The sequence below is a fragment of the Callorhinus ursinus genome, unplaced genomic scaffold (genome assembly GCF_003265705.2).
Source record: "Callorhinus ursinus isolate GAN/ISIS: 27379988/994484 unplaced genomic scaffold, GSC_fseal_2.0 scaffold8, whole genome shotgun sequence".
Lineage (NCBI taxonomy): Eukaryota > Metazoa > Chordata > Mammalia > Carnivora > Otariidae > Callorhinus > Callorhinus ursinus.
The window spans coordinates 46,470,416-46,490,261 of NW_027397070.1; the positions used below are offsets into that span (position 1 = coordinate 46,470,416).

The following is a 19,846-nucleotide window of genomic DNA, read 5'->3' on the forward strand; positions in this document are numbered from 1 at the left end:
AGTTAAACAGCCTTGAGAACAGAAGCACTTTCCTTCCCGAAAGCTGGCCCTCACTGTGGGCAGGAGGCTGCACTCAGGCGACTCAGGGTCAATAGCCTGGAGGAGCCAGGCTCCAGGAGGCTCCTTGCGCTGCCCTTCCTCCAGAGGGCCCCTGGATGCTTCTAGAAAGCCTCCGAGCAAGAGGCGCCCCCAAGACCTCCCTTCTCTGCCTCCTCCCCCGCTTGACTGGTGATCCTGACAGGACTCCTGGGTTCCCGAGGGGCACCCTCTGAGGTGAAGCCAGGGTGCTGAGCCTGAGCGGGAGTTCACTGGAGACGGTGCCTCTGTGGGAGAGGCCGCAGCTCTGACCAGGCTGACTGCAGGTACCTGAGGGGCCCAGGGCCACCAGCCCCTCGGCCGGGGTGGTCACATGCTCTGCTTCCTGGCTGTCCGGAATCCCTTGTCCAGGAGGTGGTGGCGTTGGTCTTTCGACGGCATCTCCTGGGGGCGGGGTGGGGGATGGAGAGGGGAGAGCAGCTGGGCCACAGCCCCTTGGCCACCCGCCTTCCCACCCCCAGACAACGTTCCCTGCGGAGATCCTGGCAGTGGCCCCTTCCCCCCTCCTGCCCTTCCGACTGCGGAACCAGGGGTGGAGCCTAGGGTGGGTCAGCCCCTTCTGCCCCCTAGGCTCCAGAAACTTAACCTGGCTCCAACTAGACTCAGAGAACCTGAGAGCTCTAATGGGTCCTTGAGCACACCCAGTCTCAGCTTCCATTTCACAGGGGACGAGACTGATTTGTGGAAATGGCCACTTGTTCAAAGCCAACTAGCTTGGTGGAGACAGAGCCCCTGGACAGTGCTGTCCCCAACTCCAGTGACCCTCAGCAAGCTGGGGTCTGCAGAGCTCCGGCCATTTCCCAAAGGAAGATGGGCCACAGGGGAAGGGCTCTGGGGACCTGACCGGCCCCTGCTTCAGCCTGCACTTCTGCTTTGGTCTCCTTTATACGTCGAGTGGCACCATGAAATGCAGAGAGGGTGCTGTGGCTAGGGAAATATTTGCAAAACAGCTCAGCGTCTTTCACTGACCTTACAGCACCTTAGGTGGCTAGAGCGCCCTGAAAAAAGCATTCACGTGTCACACCAGCCACCACCTCATGTATTGGCCCACGGTACAAATTCTATGGCGTCTCCTTCCCTCCCTTCTGTTTTCTGGGAGCCACTAGGAGCAGGGACTCACCTGGGACCCAGGCAGGAACTTGGGTAGCACTGGTTGTGACCTGCGCAGACATAGGAGAAGGTCACTGTTGGTTCCTAGGTGCCCCCCCCACCCCCACCCCGTGGCGTGCTTTCTTCCGCCACACTCACCCCTGCCTCCAGGCTTCCCGGCCACCTCACTTATTCACCTTCTCATTCCTTCCAGCTCTTGATGAGTTCTTCCTACATGCTGGGCACTGTGCCAGCACTTTATGTCTGTTGTCTTAACTAATCTGCTCAACTAGCCTGTGACAGTCGGTTGTGAGGACTAAGTGAGCTGATGTATGTGCTGTGCCCGCTCAGTGTCACATCAGCAAAGCTTGACGATTCTCTCAATGCCATGAGCCCAGATAAAGCGGCAGACGCTCAAGGTTCACCAGCCTCCCTAGGGTCACAGGACCGGTGTGGTGAGGCCGAGACCCTAGGCCATACCTGGCGTCCCTCACCACAGCGACCGGCCAGGGGCAGTGACCCAGGAGGGTCAGGGGCACACTGGGGGCTGTGAGGACATGGACAGAGAACTCTGGTCTGGGAGGACAACACATGATTTTCCAGGGAGAGAAGTAGCTCCCTGGAGAAACGGTGTTTGGGGCCAGTCAGGTCTGTGGGTGGGAGGGGCAGACAGGTGAGGGAAGAAGCAGGTTCACTCTTCTGGAATGTTTTTCTAGGAGGACATTCGGTTCTTTACAGGGGAATCCTGGGCCCAGGGAAGGCCGTGAAGTGGTTTGAGGCCATCCACTGCTCTGTTTCCGCTTCCCCACAAGCCACCCACAGAGATCTTGAGGTATAAGCAAGTCAGGCTCAGAAAGTGCCGAATCCAGAATTAATCTGGAACCAGTTCTAGACCTTACCTGCAGAGCCGGGACTAACAAGACATGTTCCTACTTCCTTTCTGAAGGGGGCCCCAGAGCACCCCAAATGAGAGAACACTTGTTCAAGAGCTGTTCTCACTTCCCTTAGGGTAAAACCAGGTCTTTGGATGGACCCTCCCACTCCAGTATCGCTCCAGGTAACACTCTACACATAATCCATCTGTCTCCCTTTCCTCCTTCAGGGGACACCGCCCTGCAGCGTCAGTGGCGACCCTGTCCCCCTCTCTGCCCCGCTTGCCCAGCCCTGCTGGGAGGATGCACTCACCTGGCCAGCCTGAGAGTCTCCTGGGAAGGAAAGGCGAGAGCATGAGCTCAGGGAGGAGAGCCAGGCTGCCTTCTCCCCTCCACCCATGGCCAGGGTTGGTTCAGTCTCTGACCTCCTGACTTGTCCCCAGAGGTCAGCCGTGGAGAGAGTGCAGAATCTTATTACCTGCTTCTGCCCCTCCCGCCCTGCCAGGACTGGCCACCACAGATTCCCCCAGAATGCCAGGTCTGGAGGGCCTACAAGGTGGCTTCCTTGGTGAGAGGAAATCTCTTGCCTTCCTCTAAGGCCTCAGGGACGAGTCCCACCCTTTCCTGGGCCAGTCCAGCTGTCAGTCCTGGATGTAACCTTCCTCTTTGCTCTGCCACCGCTCCTTCTCAAGCCTCCCCGCCACGCCGCGTCACTCCGCCCCTGCCCTGGGCTACAGCCCCGGGCAACAGTTCTAGAAAGAGAGGAGCTGCTCCTGGCCTGGCCAGGGTCCAGTTCCCATGACCACTGGGGCTCTGTCCTGACTTCCCTCTCTGTCTGTTCCAGATTCCTGGGGCAATTTTGGCCATCACATAGCTCTCCTGGTCTTAATATGTCCTTGGCCTCCTGCACTGTGGGCTACCAGGAACCTGGGTGTGCTTTCAGTGTGGTTCCCGGGACCCCCTCCAGGGGTGCCTCAGCCTCTCTCTCCAGCCTGTGCCTCCTGGGCCCAAGGTGATGGAGCTGCAGTTAGTGCTCAGACTCTAAGGCCAGGGAGGGGAACTACAGCAGCCAGACTCCCCAGGGTCTCCCTGCCAGCTCTCAGTCCCTCCGGCCAGCACCAGCCCAGAAGCTGCACGGCCGGGGGCCGGGGGCGGAAAGGCCTGATCAGCTGGGGTTGGGGCTGCCGCTGATCTCTCCCACCTCCAGCAGCACCCCTTGGGGTGTGGGCACCTTTGACCCCATACGTGAGGGGAAGGAGGTGAGGCCTTCCCAGCACGCCGGGCGGTGGGTTCCTGGGGCTGGGCACTGCTGCTCTAAACTCCCTCTCCTCCTGCTCCAGACTTGGGAAGCCATGGGTCCAAGATAAGTACCCAGGGGCTCTTTGGGGGGGGTGCAGGGGAACCCCTCAGCACCTCCCGCAGCCCAGATACCCTTGTCGGGGACGGTCTCGGGCTCTAGCCAGGTGTCAGTGACGGCCCGGAGCGGCTGCCTCTCCGCTGGCCCCGGCGGGGTCCCGTAGCTCTTCTGTGCTTGCTCCCTGGAGGGCCTGGCCAGTTCCTCCTCCTCGGCCTTCCTCATGGCCAGGCGGATATGTGAGCTCGAGTAGGTGTAGCCGTGGCCAGCAGGGCAGATCTCCCTGAAGGCCTCTGCAAGGTCACCGGACAGAGGACAAGCTGAGCGGCGCAGTTCCTGAGGGAAACCCGGGCCCTCCCTTCCCTCCCTTCGGGGGACAAGCACTTGTGGCAGCGAGGGAGGGAGGGCCCCAGGTTGGGGCAAGGAGTTGAGCAGGAAGGAAGGAAGGACTAAGGGTCTTCTGGCTTGAGGTGAGGTCCAGGTAGGGGAAAATGGTCACTGGCTTGGAGGAAGCCCCTTGGTGGCCGGAGATGAGACTGGGACAGATGCTTACCTGTGCCAGGCAGGGGGCATCTCTCACACTTGCTGCCCCAAGCTTTGCCCACTCGGCTGCAGCAGCAGATTTGCTTGGTGATGCTCTGGGCCAAAGGCAGGGTGCAGGTGCCAGGCCCCAGCGACCGGTAGCACAGCCCCTGCTGCATGGAGACGGCCTTGTCGGCTGCAACAGACACAACAGGTGGGGTGGGCAGGTGGCCAGCCTCAGGGGAAGTGTGGGGAGGAGGGGGGCAGTGGGCAGCCACCCAGCTGGCCTGGCCCGAGTCTCAATCTGTAGGTTCAGGCCCTGGAAATGCTAAAGGAATGTTGGGAGGAATGGCCGTCGTGGAAGGCTTTGGCATCTCCTTGTGTTACCCGTTGGAGGGGCCCCTTGACTTCCACCCTCTTGTGGAGAGCCGGAGGGCAGGAAATGGGGATGTACGTGCTTGTCTCCAGGTGCTGAGTGTACAGGTATTTACAAAAGGCATCGGCCTGGGGATGGGTGAGGAGCAATGTGCTCTAGGGCCACAGTCTCCCTGGGGAGACAGGACAAGGTGAGAGCCAAAGGCCTAATGGGGAGCTTTGAGGACAGGGACCCTGTCTTGGCCATCTTTGTAGCCCAGCACCCTGTTCAGTGCCTGGTACAAGAGCACAGTAAATGCTCGCTGGACCCATGGGCATGGATGGCTAGATCTGCAAATCAAAATTCTATGAACCACCGTGAGTGTGAGCTACGCTGGGTTTAGATGATCATAGTACTACCAGCACTGTCCCCTTTCTTGGCCTTTGACGGTGAACATCGAAGACCATCCTCTTGTATGTTATCTCAATGAAGGATGAAGTGGTCATGCCAAATGGGAATGACTGAATCCCTTGTCAGGCCGGACGAGGGGATGAGAGATGCATGGAGAGAACAACATGCACAGCTAAGGAGTTGGTGGCCCTAGGGAAGTCCAGGTCAAGGCCCAGGACTCAGCAGGCCAAGTTCAAATCCCTGCACCACCAGGAGCTACATGACCTCCCTGGATTTTACCGTCTTCATGTGTAAAATAAGGATGATGGCCATGGGGAGGAGATACCTGTGTTTCTCCCTGCTTGGCATCTATGCCCCTGTATTCTGGTGACAACATCCTGGTTTCCCTAGGGGATCCACCCTGTCTCCCTTTCTGTCCATGTGGAGTGGAGGCTGACCCTACTTCCTAGCTGAAAGAGTCCATACCCCTGGTCATAGTGAGTGGGTCAGGGATAGGCACTTGACCAAGTCGGCCCAATGATAATAATCAACTGTGGGACTTTCCCTGGATTATTACAAAAGAGATACTTCTTATTTTTCTATTTTTAAATTGGAGTTTGCAAGGCTGGGAGATGTAGGCCTGGACTGTCTGGTGGACACCTTTGAAGGAATTATGAAATCAACACAAAGGAAACAGAGCAAGAGGCATCCCAAAGATACTGTGTGCACCTGGATCCAACCAAGCCTGCGGCACACCCACCCCTCGACTTTCTAGTTGTGTGGACCAATAAATTATTTTTGCTTACAGTGGTTTGAATTGGGTTTCTGTCATTTGCAACCCAAAGGATCCTGACTAATATACTTTAAAAAAAAACGTTTGTTTGTTTGTTTAAGTAATCTCTACACCCAAGGTGGGGCTCAAATTTATGACCCCGAGATCAAGAGTCACACACTCCACCAACTGAGTCAGCCAGGTTCCCCCTGACTAATACACTTTCTTCACAGTGATGTAAGTAAGAGTGCCTTGTCAAAGGTCATGTCCTATATACACAGATCAATTATTGGTCAGTCCATGAGCCTGGGTCTCCAGGTATAATCGCTGCTTCCAATAGCCATTTCCCTTGGGATACTGTAGGAAATGGCTCAGTCCTTTTGAGCCCCAGGGTGTAGGTGACCTGGCTGAAAGTATCAGGAGGCTGCCCCAGCACAGAGGGGCCCTTGTAGACCAGCTCTGGTCAGGTGGTGGGGAAGAGGGCAAAGCTCAGAAATGAAGGGAAGAGAAACTTCATGTCTGCCCCTTTCCACCTACAGGGAGGTAAACCATCAGAGGAGCTGGAGCGGGTAACAGTAGGGAGGGCCGTCTCTGCCTCTGTATTAAGTAAGGGTCTCTTTCTGGCACTAATAAGTAAAAGTCACTTCAGGAGTTGAAAATGTCTGCCTAAGAAAGCAATCTTAAGTGGGGGGTGGGATGAGGAGAAGGAAGGGCTATATGCCCCTGGAGGCCTTGACCACATGTCCCTGTCACCATGAAGTCTCCCTGAGAGCCCTCTGACATGTTCTCCCCCCTCTGGCCTCTGCCTGTCTCCTCTCCCTGGAGACATGGACTGGGTCCCGCCTCACCCTTCCCTTCTCATGGGATGCTCCCCCTGGGTGGCACTGCAGTCTGGCTCATCCTGTGGCCTCCCCACACCCAGTACCTGGTGGTCTGTGGACTGAGGGCCTGGCCAGCCGCGGGGAGCTCTACTGAGCGGGGGATGGGGGCAACCTGACCTGGGCTGCCACTTTACAGATGCCAGTCAGGACTGGTTTTATTCAGTTCTGCTCAGGCCTCCCTGCCCAAGGAAAGCCCTGTCCGGGCCATGGTGTCAGCTCTGTTCTCTGGGGGGTGCTGCCAGCCTGGGCCTTTTGCAGCGGGAAACCACAGAGGCCGCCGGAAACCACTGCCCGGGGCGGGGGTGCGGGGGGGGACACGCATGTGCACACACGGACGCACAGTGTGCACACACCCAGACGCGGTGCCGACATGGCCAGGGGCACGTTATGTATTCGTGGATGCAGACACACTCCGAGCCGTGAGGGACCCCAGGTTTGGGGGCTGGCCTGGGTGCCAAGCAGTGCCATACATACCACAGATAGGCCCTTTAAGGAAGGCCTATCTGCAGTTCAGTGACCAGGCTGCCCAAGTTGGGCCTCGAAGAGGCAGGCACAGCTCAGCCAGACATCGGAGCAAAGACAACACACATCTCCCCGAAGTAAATGAGGCAACAGATTGGACAGAATGGATGAGAGGAAAAACAGAAGGAGAAAATCCCAAACCGCAAAGCCCCCAAAGACATGCCAAAAACCCAAACTGAAGTCACAGCTGTCTCTGCTCCAGCAGGGAGGGGCAGATCAGTTTCTGTACACTGGGCCCAGCTCCAGGTTGAGACACAGACCCTGGGCCCGGGGATGGGGCCTGGGGGAACCTACTGCTCTGGGCACGGCCGGTGGACCCCGAGGATCCTATCTTGCCTCCCAGTGTCCCCCATCCCTGGTCCCCGCTGCCACTTACACACACAGCGGCTCCTGGATGGGTCCAGCATGAGGCCAGGCCCACAGGTGCACAGGTAGCTGCCCCTGGTATTCACGCACTCCGAGTCCTTGCACAGATCCAGGGTCAGGCACTCGTTGATATCTGCGGGGGTGGGGGGGGTAGGAGGGGGTTGGAGGAGGTGAGGGAGCACCCGCCCCACCACGGCCTTAGGGAGGGGAGCGGCTGGGCAGAGATCTTCCAGTACTTTCTCCGAGAAAAAGGGACAACAATAAGAGAGCTGCCATCTATTAAGTGTGGTCCCTCTCTCCCTGTGCCTCAGTTTCCTCGTTTCTCGTAACTACCAGATGGTCTTGTTAGGAGAATAAAATAAGATAAAAATTACAAATCACTTGATTCCACTAACTGGTAATGAAGATCATAATATTAAGAGTTAATGTTTCTTGCTTGGGTCCCTATCATGGGCCAGGAACCATGCCAGGTGGCTGACGTATGCTACCTCACTGGATTCTTGCCAACAATTTTACCAAGTAGGTCCAAGTGGCTTCATTTCATAGGTGAGGAAACATGGTCCAGGAGTAACTTGCCCAAAGTCACTCAGCTAGTGAGTGGCGTGCTGGGATGCAAACAAGGGGAGCAGATAAGGGGACAGTTTGGGTTGGAGTGGACAGAGCCATCTGCCCAGTCCCTCTTATTCAGCCTTCCTTGAGGGACTCTGAAGCATCTCCACAGGACCCCAGACCCAGGAAACATGTCCACAGTGAGAGCTGCAGGCTGGAGGGAGCCCAGCAAGGACGGGAGGCAGGAGGACGGAGACAAGCGCTGAGGGGCAGAGGGTTGGGATGGCATGTTTCCAGGAGGCCAGAAGGCCTTGGGCAGGCCACACACATCCTCCAAGACCAGTGGATGCTCACGCTGTTCTTCAAACAAGGGAAGGACATTAGCTTCCTTTGTGATCTCAAAAATATTTCATGCTGGAAACGTCTTCCTGCCAAGGGGAAATCCCAACCCTCACATTCTAAGCTCCAAGAAGTCTTGATGATGGTGCCTTCTTGAGGATGGTGAGTGTGGAAGATTTGTGAGGAGCACCCCCACCTCCAGGACCAGGAGATTAGACATGGCAGCCCTGTCACCAGAGTCACCTGCTCACCCACAGGCTTCAGAGAAAGTGGCACTGAGCACAGGAATGAAGGGGCTAGAAGATGGCCCAACTATTCTTTGGCAGGACACCCTATTGGCAGGGAGGCGCCTGGGGAAATGCCATTGAGATCTAGGAAGGGGAACAGACCCATTTGCCTCTGGACTGTGGCCAGAGTGATATATCTAAATCTGACATGCCTCTGGGGTCCCCATTCACCTCCCAGAGGGAGCTCCTAAACCCTCACATGGTATCCAGTGCCCTCTACCATATTTCCCCAAAGGCTGGGGGTGAGCAGGCGGCTCTGATGGGGCCCTGGAGGCCTGTGCTGTCTCCTGTGAATACGTGGGCTGTCCTCCAGCCAGCCCAACTGTTCCTTTGCTAGTGCTGTTCCCTCAGCCTGGAATGCCTGCATCCCATTTAGCTGGTCACCTCTACTCAATCTTTAAGTCCAGGTCACCCATCACCTGAAGCCCTTCTCCTACCCTCCCAGTCTGGGAAGGGACCCCTAACATGCGATCCCATGGCACCCACAGCTTCTTTCTAGCAAGAGTACTTCTCCCATGGTGTATAATTGTTTAAGCATCTGTATTCACCGGGGGCAGCTGCTGTGTTTATCTGTCACCGTGGGCTAGCACCTAGCACAAAACATGCAGCTCCTAACCACACCTCAAAATTGCCCCGTGGCAGGAGAGAAGGATGGAGACAGAGACAGGATGGTGAGGCACACGGGTGTCGAGGTGAACAGGTCCCCTCCCAGATATGGAGACCAAGGCCATAGACATGGGAAAGGGGGGAAGTTTAAAGGGCAGGCCCTCCTCGGGGAGGGCCCCTTGGCTTCCTGTATCCTTGGGGCTCAATGGAGGGAGGGCCAAGACCTCCTTTGAGATCCTGGGAATAACTTTAACCCTGCGCACTGGGAAACCTGCCAGGAGGAGAGGGCCCTCGGGACAGTTTAGATATAAATGGCCCTACTGTACCCTCCAAAGGCAAAACTAAAGACTTCTCTCCACACCCACCATCCAGTCTACTAGTCCTCATTGCCCCCAGGGGAGTCTGACCTTGAGCTGGGTCAGAGGCCTGCCCTTTTGCCTGGTCCAAGCGCTTTATCCATGGGCCAGAAATCCCCTTTGGGCCTGGCACCTCCCAGGCAGACAGCCTAGCCACCCCAGGACTTCCTCAGCTCCCTCTCTCCTGGAGAAACCTCCAGGGGGAGGGTACTTAGGAGGCCATCTGGGTCAATCCCCTGTCTCTAACCCAGTTTCATTTAAAGTAAGCCATCGCGGCAGCAGTGTGTCCAGTTCTCCAAAGGGGAAGCTGCCTCAGCTCCCTGCTGACCTCTGCCAGCCCCAGGAGCCTCCCAGCTGGAAGGCCCTGCTCACATCTCCTACTGCCAGGCCCGCAGCCAACAGGGGCTCCCTGCTCAAAGCCTGAGGGGCAGCAGCTGCCCCTCAGTGAAGGCTTCTGGACCTCTCAGTCATCCTGGTCCTATGCATCAGCCCCACTGGGATTCCCGTAGTGACGAAGCCATAGCTGAGCCCGCCTCCCAGCCCTGTGTCCCAAGGTGCCTCTGGGCCTTGCTGCTCTGTAATGCAGAGGGCCCCAGACCTCAGGTGGCCTCAGAGAGCCGGTCAGCCAGGCCAGCAAGGCCAGGGGCTTTATGGGCCCCTCTCCTCCACCTGTGTCTTCCCTTTCCCCTCTCCTGGTTGTGGGAGGGAGGTCTGAGCAGCGGAAGGTGATTTGTTGGGGGAAGTCTACAGAGGTCCCCATCAACGCAGGCTGACTAGATCCTGAAGTCAAAAGTCCTCCCATTCCAAGGAGATTGGCCGAGGAGGTGAGGGGACGTGTGGGGGCTGGGGCAGTACCTGCACACACAGACCCCACAGCTCTAGAGAGGCACCTGGCCCAGGTCCGGTGCGGGCAGGTGGAGATGGGAAGAGGGACAGGCTCAGCTCCCAGGGCCCTTTCTAGGCTTGCTCTCTCATTATCCCCCCAATTTCCTTAGGCCCCTGGAACCAGCAGCCCCCACAACTCCCCGCAGCTGGGGCTTAGAGATGCCCAGTGAAGACCACTCAGTGACACCACTCCTTCTGTCTGGGGATGGTGGGGGAATGCACTGGCATCCTCAGACCTTCATCATCCCCCCGCCCTAAGCCTAGCCCGGGCCCGGGGTCACCCTTACCTTGACAGTGAGTGAGATTCAGTCTCTTATACCCCTGGGGACACTCCAGCTGGCCATTTTCAATCACCGGGGAGGCTGAGGAGTAAAGATATAGACAGGTCTCACCGAAGGGCCCTTGGGATCCTCTGTCACCCATGCTGAAAAGTGGGGTGCAACCGACTCCACAGCTGTGAGGCCCTGTGCCCCCAAGTCATCGCTGTGGAGAGCTGTGCCTCCTTGGCTACAGTCCCCCCACCCCCACCCCACTCCCCGGCCCTGGCTCTCGCCAGGTTACTCTTGACCGACCCTGCTCTTCCTAGAAATGACACTCGGTGACTCTGTCTTGTATATAGTTATAACATGACCTACAGTGCATTAGCAATGTTATACACGCTAATGGGATTAAACAAGTTTTATGTATGTATTTATTTATTTAATTTTTGGGTTTTGAAGTAATTATAGATTTGCAGGAAGTTACAAGAAATAGTCACAGAGAGGTCCCGTGTGTCCATCACCCAGTTTCTGCTGATGGTTCCATCTTCCATAACTATAGCTGGTTTAGTAGTTTTTAAACATGTAGATGCAACAATTCACAGTCTAATTCTTAGTTCAGCTTATTTTGATCCTGGGTTTTAATGCTGCTATAGCTGACAAGGTATCTCGGCTCAAGATGGAAGAAGCTCCCTGTCGATGGGATGGCACGGAGAAAACCACGCTATTCAGTTTTCACGCACTCTCACCAACTGTGTGATGCTGGTATTGAAAGCTAGCCAGTAACTTTCTGTCTCCCCTGAGGCTGGCTAGTCGTTCCTACAAATGTAAAATACATTCGAAAATGCCAGTTTTCAAGTTTTTTAAATGTGCAAATGGAGTTGGTTTACAGCAACAAATCCCATAATGATGAAACTGCTTCCAAACATCCGTTTTCTCAAAAGGCTCTTTCTGTAGCGCAGATGTCTTGCCCGGCAGCCCTGCCCAGAGTTAATGGCTGACCAAACCCAGCGGCTGTTTGACTCCAGATGGACCAACAAGGAAATAAGTCTCAGATTCTGGGGCCAGATACCTATCCTACCTTGATTTCCCAACATTCTTCCGTACTTCAAAGAGGAAAAAAAAAGTGCTTTGAAAAAGAAAAACCTATTGACTTAAAAACAGGGAAACATCTCTGTTACTTTGAAGAGACAGACTAGCATGTCAGCCTCCAGAGGAATGCTTTGAAGGGTGTTTTTTGTTTTTCTTTTCTTTCCCTGAAAAGCTCTAGCAGGTAGCAGAGTCCTGACAGACATTTGTCATCATAGGAAAGAGCAGCAGATGTGGACACCCATCTTTTTGGGGTTTTTGTTTGTTTGTTTGTTTGTTTTTAAAAAGAATAGCTCGTCTATAAGTGTGACCATTTCTTGGCCAAGACATAGCCAGCAATTCTCAAGGGAGAACAGGGACTCTTCTGACATAATGTTCCATTAAGATCCCCTTCTACTTTAAAGTTTTGTTTTATAAAGTGAACCACACGATGACTTCCTCTAGCAATTTGTCTCCTGATTTTATTTATTTATTTATTTATTTTATTTATTTGACAGAGACAGAGATAGCAAGAGCAGAAACACAAGCAGCGGGAGTGGGAGAGGGAGAGCAAGCTTCCCTCAGAGGAGGGAGCCTGATGCGGGGCTCGAGCCCAGGGCCCTGGGACCATGACCTGAGCCGAAGGCAGACGCTTAATGACTGAGCCCCCCAGGCGCCCTGTCTTCTGACTTTGACTTCCTTGTGGCAGTAGCCTGCCTATGACCATATGCTGTGGTGAGGGGATTTTGCTCGGAGCGCCCTCCACCTCTAAGTTCTTTTTATTTCACTCAGAGCATCAGTAACTACCCTTACAGAGTTTTTGGAAAACTTGTTTTTATTGAAGACGTCATTTACTGTTGAGACTATATGCCTGTGGTTCATCCTTTCTTTAGTAGTATCTTTACAAAAGGATAGTTCTTCATATATTTTGTTGAAATGGACTCTCGCAAATACCAAGAGGCATGTTAGAGATATCTACGTTCTCATCCAATTGTGCAGCAAAGCTTGAGCATCTTGGTGTTTTTAAATGTTTTTCTAACCCAGATGGCCTCTGCTCTATTGTTAGCTGCTCGTTCCCAGCACATTATAGAATTGGGGCAAAGTCCGTAATTCGTGATTATTGATCTAAACCGTATTTCATACAGCCTTCTTGATCATTTGGATCCTGGGGTCCCTTTTGGGTCACATCTGAGAGGTCCTCATTATTTTTACTTCGGAATACGGTTGATTACAGGTCAGGGGAGAAGGGGCAGCGGTTTAAAAGCGATTACTTGCGATTATGTAGTCTTATTTCGAATCCTATTTCTTTGCAAGAATTTTTTTAGAGTCACTTTTCCACTTGGTGAGGGTTGTTTTCGATAAAACTTGACAACATAATAGAAAAACCCCATAAACCCAGCATTGTTGTGGGCTACGTGTTGTGATATGCCAGAGACAAACATGAGGAGGCGCCATGTTTTCTTGGAAGCCCGCTCTTCCCTGAGAACACTCCACAAGCCAAACATGACATCTGACAGTCTGACATACAGACCAAGTGAGGATGTAAATCAGTAAAGCCTCATTTTTTCTTTAACATTAAAAAAATGTCAGTTGAATTTGTACTATCTTTGCCCGCTACAGATGACAGTCTCGCTCGGGCTTTGCCTGTCGTCCCACCGTCGGGGGACTAGGCTCCGGCCTGGTGGGGATAAATGAGGATTCTGAACATGCTGACGTTGAGACAGAAGGATGGGAGTGAGCCTGGGAAATGTGAGAGCCCCTGGCATGGGGCCTGCGGGTATCAGCTGAGGGCAGGGAGGACGCAAGAGAGGGGGGAAGTTGTTTGGAGAAACTCAGAAAGCAAGCTGATTCGATGCAGCCTGCAAACATTATGAGGAGAAGGTGGGAAAAAATAATGGGAGGCAGATGCCTGAGGGCCGAGGAACGGTAACAAGGGAACATTTGGATGGAGTCATGAGGCCATTGGTATACATTATCCTGTCTATTTCCCACACAACCATCCTGCAAGGCAGGGAGCATCATCCTCATTGTCCAGATTAGGAAAGCGAAGCTCAGAGGGGGCCCAGTAGTGGCTCAACCCAAGCCTCTGGCTGCGGAGGCCACATCCCTTGCATGTAACTGCTGAGAGCAGGAGGGAGAGAAGGGGCCAGGAAGCCAGAGCAGCACCGTGATGTCAGGAGGGAGACATGAGGCGGAAGGACCCCGCTTCTTGAGTGAGCAGGAGAGGAGTGGTGGGAGCGGGACTTAGTGCTGGCACCTGTGAGAGAACCCAGGAATGTGCAACCTGAGAGGAGCTGTGTTCATTCATTCATTCATCAGGATTCACGTGCTTTTCCTATAAAGGGATTTCTTCCCCAGAGGACTCTGCTCTCTCGCTAGCCTTAAGAGAAACTGTTGGAGGGACAACTGTTGGTGAAGGCAGACTTCTTTAGAGAGGAACAAATTTCAAAGCCACTGTCCCGGGTGAAATTCCCATTTTGCCAGCAACCCCAACCTGATCCCAAAGAGGGCCCTCAGACCCTGCCTCACACCTCCCAGAGGCCACCTACGAGCTTCTGTGAGACCAAGTGCAGCATCCAATCCAGAAAAGTCAGCTTCAGTCTCATCCGGGGACAGAAGGCTGAAGTTTAGATAGCCACGTGGAAGGGAGAACCTTGGCTCGGGGTGGAACTCAGCACCCACCCGCGGCTCCAGGCCTGATCCTGGCAGCCGGAGAGCTGTGTGATTCACAGAGTGGGAGAGGGCAGGCACCACTGCCCCTGCCACCCACGCTAGGTTGCCTCCCAACACACTCAGGCCTTCCCTTGCCATAGCACTTAAAATGCTGTCATGACGGCCGGTTTGCTTGTCCATGTCCCCCACTAAAGTGTAAGCTCCATGAAGACAGAAACCTTGTCTTCACCATTGCTACATCCCTAGAGCCCAGCACAGCATATGGCACACTATAGGCACTCAATCATTTTTTTTTTTTTTTTTGGTAAGCCCAACATAAGGTTTAAACTCACAACCCTGAGATCAAGACCTGAGCTGAGATCAAGAGTCGAATGCTCAATTGACTGAGCCACCCAGGTGCCCCTAGAGGCACTCAATCAAGATGGAATGAATAATAAAAGCAAACATTAAAATAGCATCTACTATGGGCGAGGCCCTATTATAAAGTCCTTACACGTATTAACTTATTTAATCCTCATAACAATCCTCGAGGGAACTTACTAATATTCTCCCCATTTTATGGAGGAGCAAACTGAGGCACAGAGAGGTAGGAAACATGCCCCAGGTCTCCCAGCTGGTGGATGGAGCTGGGATTATCAACCCAGGCAGTCTGCCTCCAGAGGACAGATTCTGAACCACTCCTCTCTACTGCTGCCAAATAAATAAATGAGTGAACTCACACCAAGCCTCAGGAGTTGTCCAGGCAGGAATCCTAGGGTCTGCAGGCTACAGGGAAAACCATGCTCATCAGGAAGTATATTACCCTTTTTGGGAACTTCTCTTCCCTTTTTTTTAACATGGGTTCAGGAGAGCAAGTGGGAAAAACAAAGGCAGGGATACCCAGAAGGAGTCAGAGATGGGCCAGAGGACTTATGGTCAGAGATGGCCCAGAGGACTCATCAGAGGTTGGGTAAATGACCCACAAGGTCTACCACCGAAGTGTCAAGCAGAATGAATAAAGGCAATGGGGCAAAACCCGCACTACACCTCACGGCCCCTCAGCCAACACAAGGAGGACACTGGGGTTGGGAAGCAGAGAGAAGTAGATCTGGAAAGAGTGGCTAAGCTGTGTTTCCCATGGGCACTTCAAAGAGACATGTGGACAGCTGCCAGGGACCTTGCAGTTGAGCTTCGTAGGCCTGAGAAAGCCCAAGCAGCTGCCAAGGGGTCAGCTGGGATCAACCCCAACTCCCAGGAATCTGAGCATCACAGAATGCCCGTGAAGCCTGGAAGGCAGACATGCGTAACTTCCTGGTACGGAAATGTGGGTCGTGTGGGCCAGAACCTCAGGTCTTCTGGCCCCTGACCCCAGCCCTGTCCCCTTATCACTGCACCTGGGCCAGCTCACACACTGGGGAAGGAAGCAGAGGGGCCCCTGGCTGCGGCCTGCCCCTGCCCTGCTGACTCTCCCCCTTGGCTGCTGGGACTCCCAAGGAGGCCTCAACCAGCACAGACTAATTCCTGGAGACAGTTTTGGCCCTGACTCTACAACAGAGTTCAGGGAAGAGATGGTGGAGACATATGTCTGGCCATGGGGCTGTTTACAAGCCATGCAGATCTCAGCCTGTGATGACAGATGGCCCCAGCAGGGAGTACTGGAGGGTACCTTGCCATACACCACTCTGCCAGAAGACAGACAGACAGACAGATACACACACACACCCCGGGTGAGGCTAAGCTGGATGCACTGGGGCATGTGAGTGGACTGGAGCTGAATCCTCGATTTGTAAGCCTCGGGCGGGTAAGCTGCAAAGAACCTTCTAATCCCCCAGAGCACTGGAAGGACTGTGGGTTCTGGGGCAACCAGACCCCATTGAATTCCTGGCTCCCACTCTGACTAGCTGTGTGACCCCGAAGCACGTTTCTTAACCTCTGTCAGTCTTCATTTTTTCATCTGTAGAAGTGGGGACAGAAACTCAGTCTCATGGGTTGTGAAGGTCAAGTTCACTGAGAATCAATGTCAGACTGAAGCTAGCACCATGCCTGGCACAGTCCCTGTAGATGCTCCCTAAGACTTAGTTCCTCCCTCTTCCTTCCCTCCCTCCCTCCCTCCTTCCTTCCCTCCCTCCCTCCTTCCTTCCTTCCCTCCTCCCTTCTTCCTTCCTTCCTTCCCTCCCTCCCTCCTTCCTTCCTTCCTTCCCTCCCTCCCTCCTTCCTTTCCTCCCTCCCTTCCTTCCTTCTAGCAACACAGTTTTAAGGTTAGCAAGCAGGCTGCTGCCCCTCACTGGCTGGAGACGCTTGGGCAAGTTGCTCAACCTCTCTGAGTTTTCTTATCAGTAAAATATAGGTGACAATTCCTTCCTTGGGGCTATTGTGAACAATAAAAAAGCATGCAAAACTCTGAGCACGATCCTTGTCACATATTGGTGATTATTATAAGGTTCATTATGCCACATTTTCCTGCTTGGTAAAGTCCTAATGGATCCCCCAAAGGATTGTGGAAATCCCACCCAAAGATGGGCTCTGACTGCTTCCTTGGGGTAGCATAAGAGCTAAAGTGGGTGTCTGGGTCACCACAAGCAGTGGGGTGGAGAGGGGTCTGGTCAGACCCTTGGCTCAGACAGGTGCCACTCCAGCCAACCCCACCGCAGCCCCCTCCCCCCAAGGACCTCTCCAGGCCAGAGATGCCACGTGTTGGTGACCCCCGCCCTGGGTTAAGGAGGGCGCTAACTTGAGCTGAGGCACAATTCCCTGGAGGCCTTGAGTCCCTTGGAAGAAGCTCTCAGAACATCCCTGAGCCAAAGAGACACTGCTTTTTTTCAGCCCAACAACTGGAATTCTGAAAAATCCCATTTCTTGAGGGCGGGAGTCTGGGCGTCTCTGCCAGAGTCCCAGAGAACAGGAGCCCCACCCCAGCACAGCTGTTCCCTAAGCCAGGGTCCTCTAGTTGAGCAAATTCCGCAAGCCAAGTGGACAAGAAGCAGCCTAGAAGGCAGATCCAGGCCAGTTAGAGGTAGGGGGTCTCAGGTCACGTAGACACAACTTCTTCACCTGTAAAATGAAGAAGGTCATGCCCATCTCCCAGAGATGTGGTCAGGATGCAGTGGAATGAGGAAGCACTTAGCATGGTGCCTGGCACACGGCTGCTAACAGCAATGGTGACAAAAACAATGTTGCTGCTGTGACTTGCCCTGGTGCTGCCCGCACCCCCTCACATGTGCCCCCCTCCGCAGGGGATGGCCTCCCCTGAGCCGGTCCCTGGGCAAGGGCCCTGGCCAAACCAAGGCAAACCAAAGTTTGCCTTCTACTGAGGGTTTCCAGCATAGTTTCGGACACATACATATGAACCTCCATTCCCTCAAAAATCAGTATCCTTTCCAGCTCCTTCTATGAGCCGGTTCTTAGCAGGCTTCCTTTCTGTGGTGGGGAGCGAAGTACTTCTGGGCATGCCCCATTGTATCGTTGGGTTTTGGTAAGCTGCAGTTTTTAATAAGCTGTTCTTTGTGTTCAGTTTCGAACTGAGCTCTGCTCACCAGAAACATCCACACATTGGCATTAGCCCTCCAGAACCACATGGAACAAGTCTACCGGCTTTGCTCTGGGACAATTCATCCAGCACATCTCTGTGAACACTTAGGCCTGAGCTGTAGGTTGCTGCCTGCCTGTCTATGCAATCCCCATCTTCTTGAGGGATATTGTCCTTTACACACACATAACTCATGAGACATGACCCCGGGCGGCCCCGTCTTGGCTGTGAACTCTGAGTCTAAGGTCCTGGTTTTTGTTGTCTTTGGGTGGGCTCAAGTCTCCCCAGAATCGTTCGGGAGATTCCGGTCAGCTGAGAGTCAGACACACTGTGGTTTGAAGCCCCGCTCCCCTATTCTGCTGTGTTACCTTGGACAAGTTGCTCAGCCCTCTCTGAGCTTCATCTTCCTCATCTGTCAAGTGGGGATAAAGACCCTTAGCTTGCACGTGGTTGCGACAATTTCATGAGATCAGGCAGGTGAAGAGCCCAGTGTAGCATGTGAATGTTCAGCAAGAGGGGCTATCATTGCTTTTAAGAGGGAAAGATGCAGAACTCCTTGAAGGGGCAGAGCAAGAGAATCAGCAGTCCCTGGAGGGACAGGCAGGGGCCTGGGTTTTGAGGTGACCTCATCCCATGCCAGGCAGATGGACAGATGATCTCGTGGCAAACAGCTGGAGCCCACCACTGCGGTCTGAGAGCAGGGTGCCAGCCCCGCCCACCCCAGCCAAGGGGCCTGGGGGTTGACACAGCCGGTGCCAAGCCAGATGGGGCAGCGGCCAACTTTCCAGTCAACCCAGATGTCTGTCTTTCTCAGACAAAAACTCAAAAATGTGGCCTTAATCAAAGTGGCTTTTGAGAGCTGTCACTCTTTGGACCCTGACAGGGGGACTGCAGAGGCTCTGAAAACTCCTGAGGGTCAGGAAGATGGGGCTCAGGCTGCGTTCTGGAAGGTCAGCTGCATCTGTCACCCAGAGCAAAGGAAGAAAGAAGGGAGGGGATCAGAGGCTGACCTAAATGGACTCCCTGAGCCATCTCCCTGAGAAAGAGAGCACTGGAGAATTTTTTCCGGAAGAAAAGGGATTTATCTGTGCCACGTAAATGAGATTTCAAGGCAGTCTCTTTCCTCATCAGAAATAGCATTGTTCTGCAGGGGCCTTCTTTGACAGTCCAGCATGGAGCCTCAGAAGTGAAAAGGTGATCTAGAGGAAGCTATGAAGTCACATAGCTCCCCGGCTGTTGGCTTTATTACTCCCTTCATCCCCTGATTCTGCTAGATGACCTTGTTGGGGATGACAAAGCCCTTCCCTGAAGGACACAGCCTTATTTCATCAGAGGAGACTTAGAGGCTCAGAGAGGCAAAGCCACCAGGCCTAGGAATGTTCTAGAACCCAGAAGTCCCGCCTGCCTTGCCAACCATTCCCAAACCTACCCCAGCAGCTCACCTTTTCTTCTTCTGACTCTTGCATGGTAGCTTGCTTGTCATACCTACTTAGAGAACCATCCCCAACCCACAGCCCTAGGCTCAGGCGTGGAGCTAGGTGTCTGGCACCCTGTCAACACAAGAAAGTTTCCTCAGCGTCTTGCCCCTTCTCTATACAATGCCATTGCACTTGAACGTGTTGTAAGTGTTTACGTTCCCTGGTCTTTGTTATTTCTTGCTCAGTGTGCTGGAATGCTTGACATTCCAGGGTTTGCAACCTGGTGCCTGGCTTGCTGAGATGTGCTGAACACAGTGCGGGGGGGGGGGGGGGGGGACTAACTGGGACAGGGAGGAGGTGAGGGCACAGCTTTGGGTGTGCTGTGCTCCAGGAAAAGTCTCTCACTCTCTTGGTCTCACCTGCATCTGTAATTTCCTTGAGTTGTTAAGCTCTTCCCCATCTTTTTGGCCTATTCTAATAATTCTTCAGATCTCATCCCGGATGTCACCCCCTATAAGAAGCTTTCCCTGATCCACAAATTTGAGCTAGGATCCCCTACCCCACAGTGAACAGATGTGCAGGCTGTCCACTGCACAAAAGCACATCTCAGAGAATTGCTGGCATCTTAGATTTGTATTTGTAAAGACTGTTTTGAACAAAGGAAGTGGCACCTTCCTCTAATTT

At 53.8% G+C, this 19,846-nt stretch overlaps 1 protein-coding gene across 1 annotated transcript in view; it reads right to left on the reverse strand.

Moving 5' to 3' along the window:
* LTBP2 (latent transforming growth factor beta binding protein 2) overlaps nt 1–19,846 on the reverse strand; it is a 98,097-nt gene that overhangs the window by 21,914 nt on the left and 56,337 nt on the right. The window contains 7 exon segments of the mRNA XM_025869200.2: nt 367–480; nt 1,217–1,256; nt 2,371–2,390; nt 3,489–3,704; nt 3,965–4,129; nt 7,230–7,352; nt 10,529–10,603. Of these exon segments, the coding sequence (XP_025724985.1) occupies nt 367–480; nt 1,217–1,256; nt 2,371–2,390; nt 3,489–3,704; nt 3,965–4,129; nt 7,230–7,352; nt 10,529–10,603 (753 nt within the window).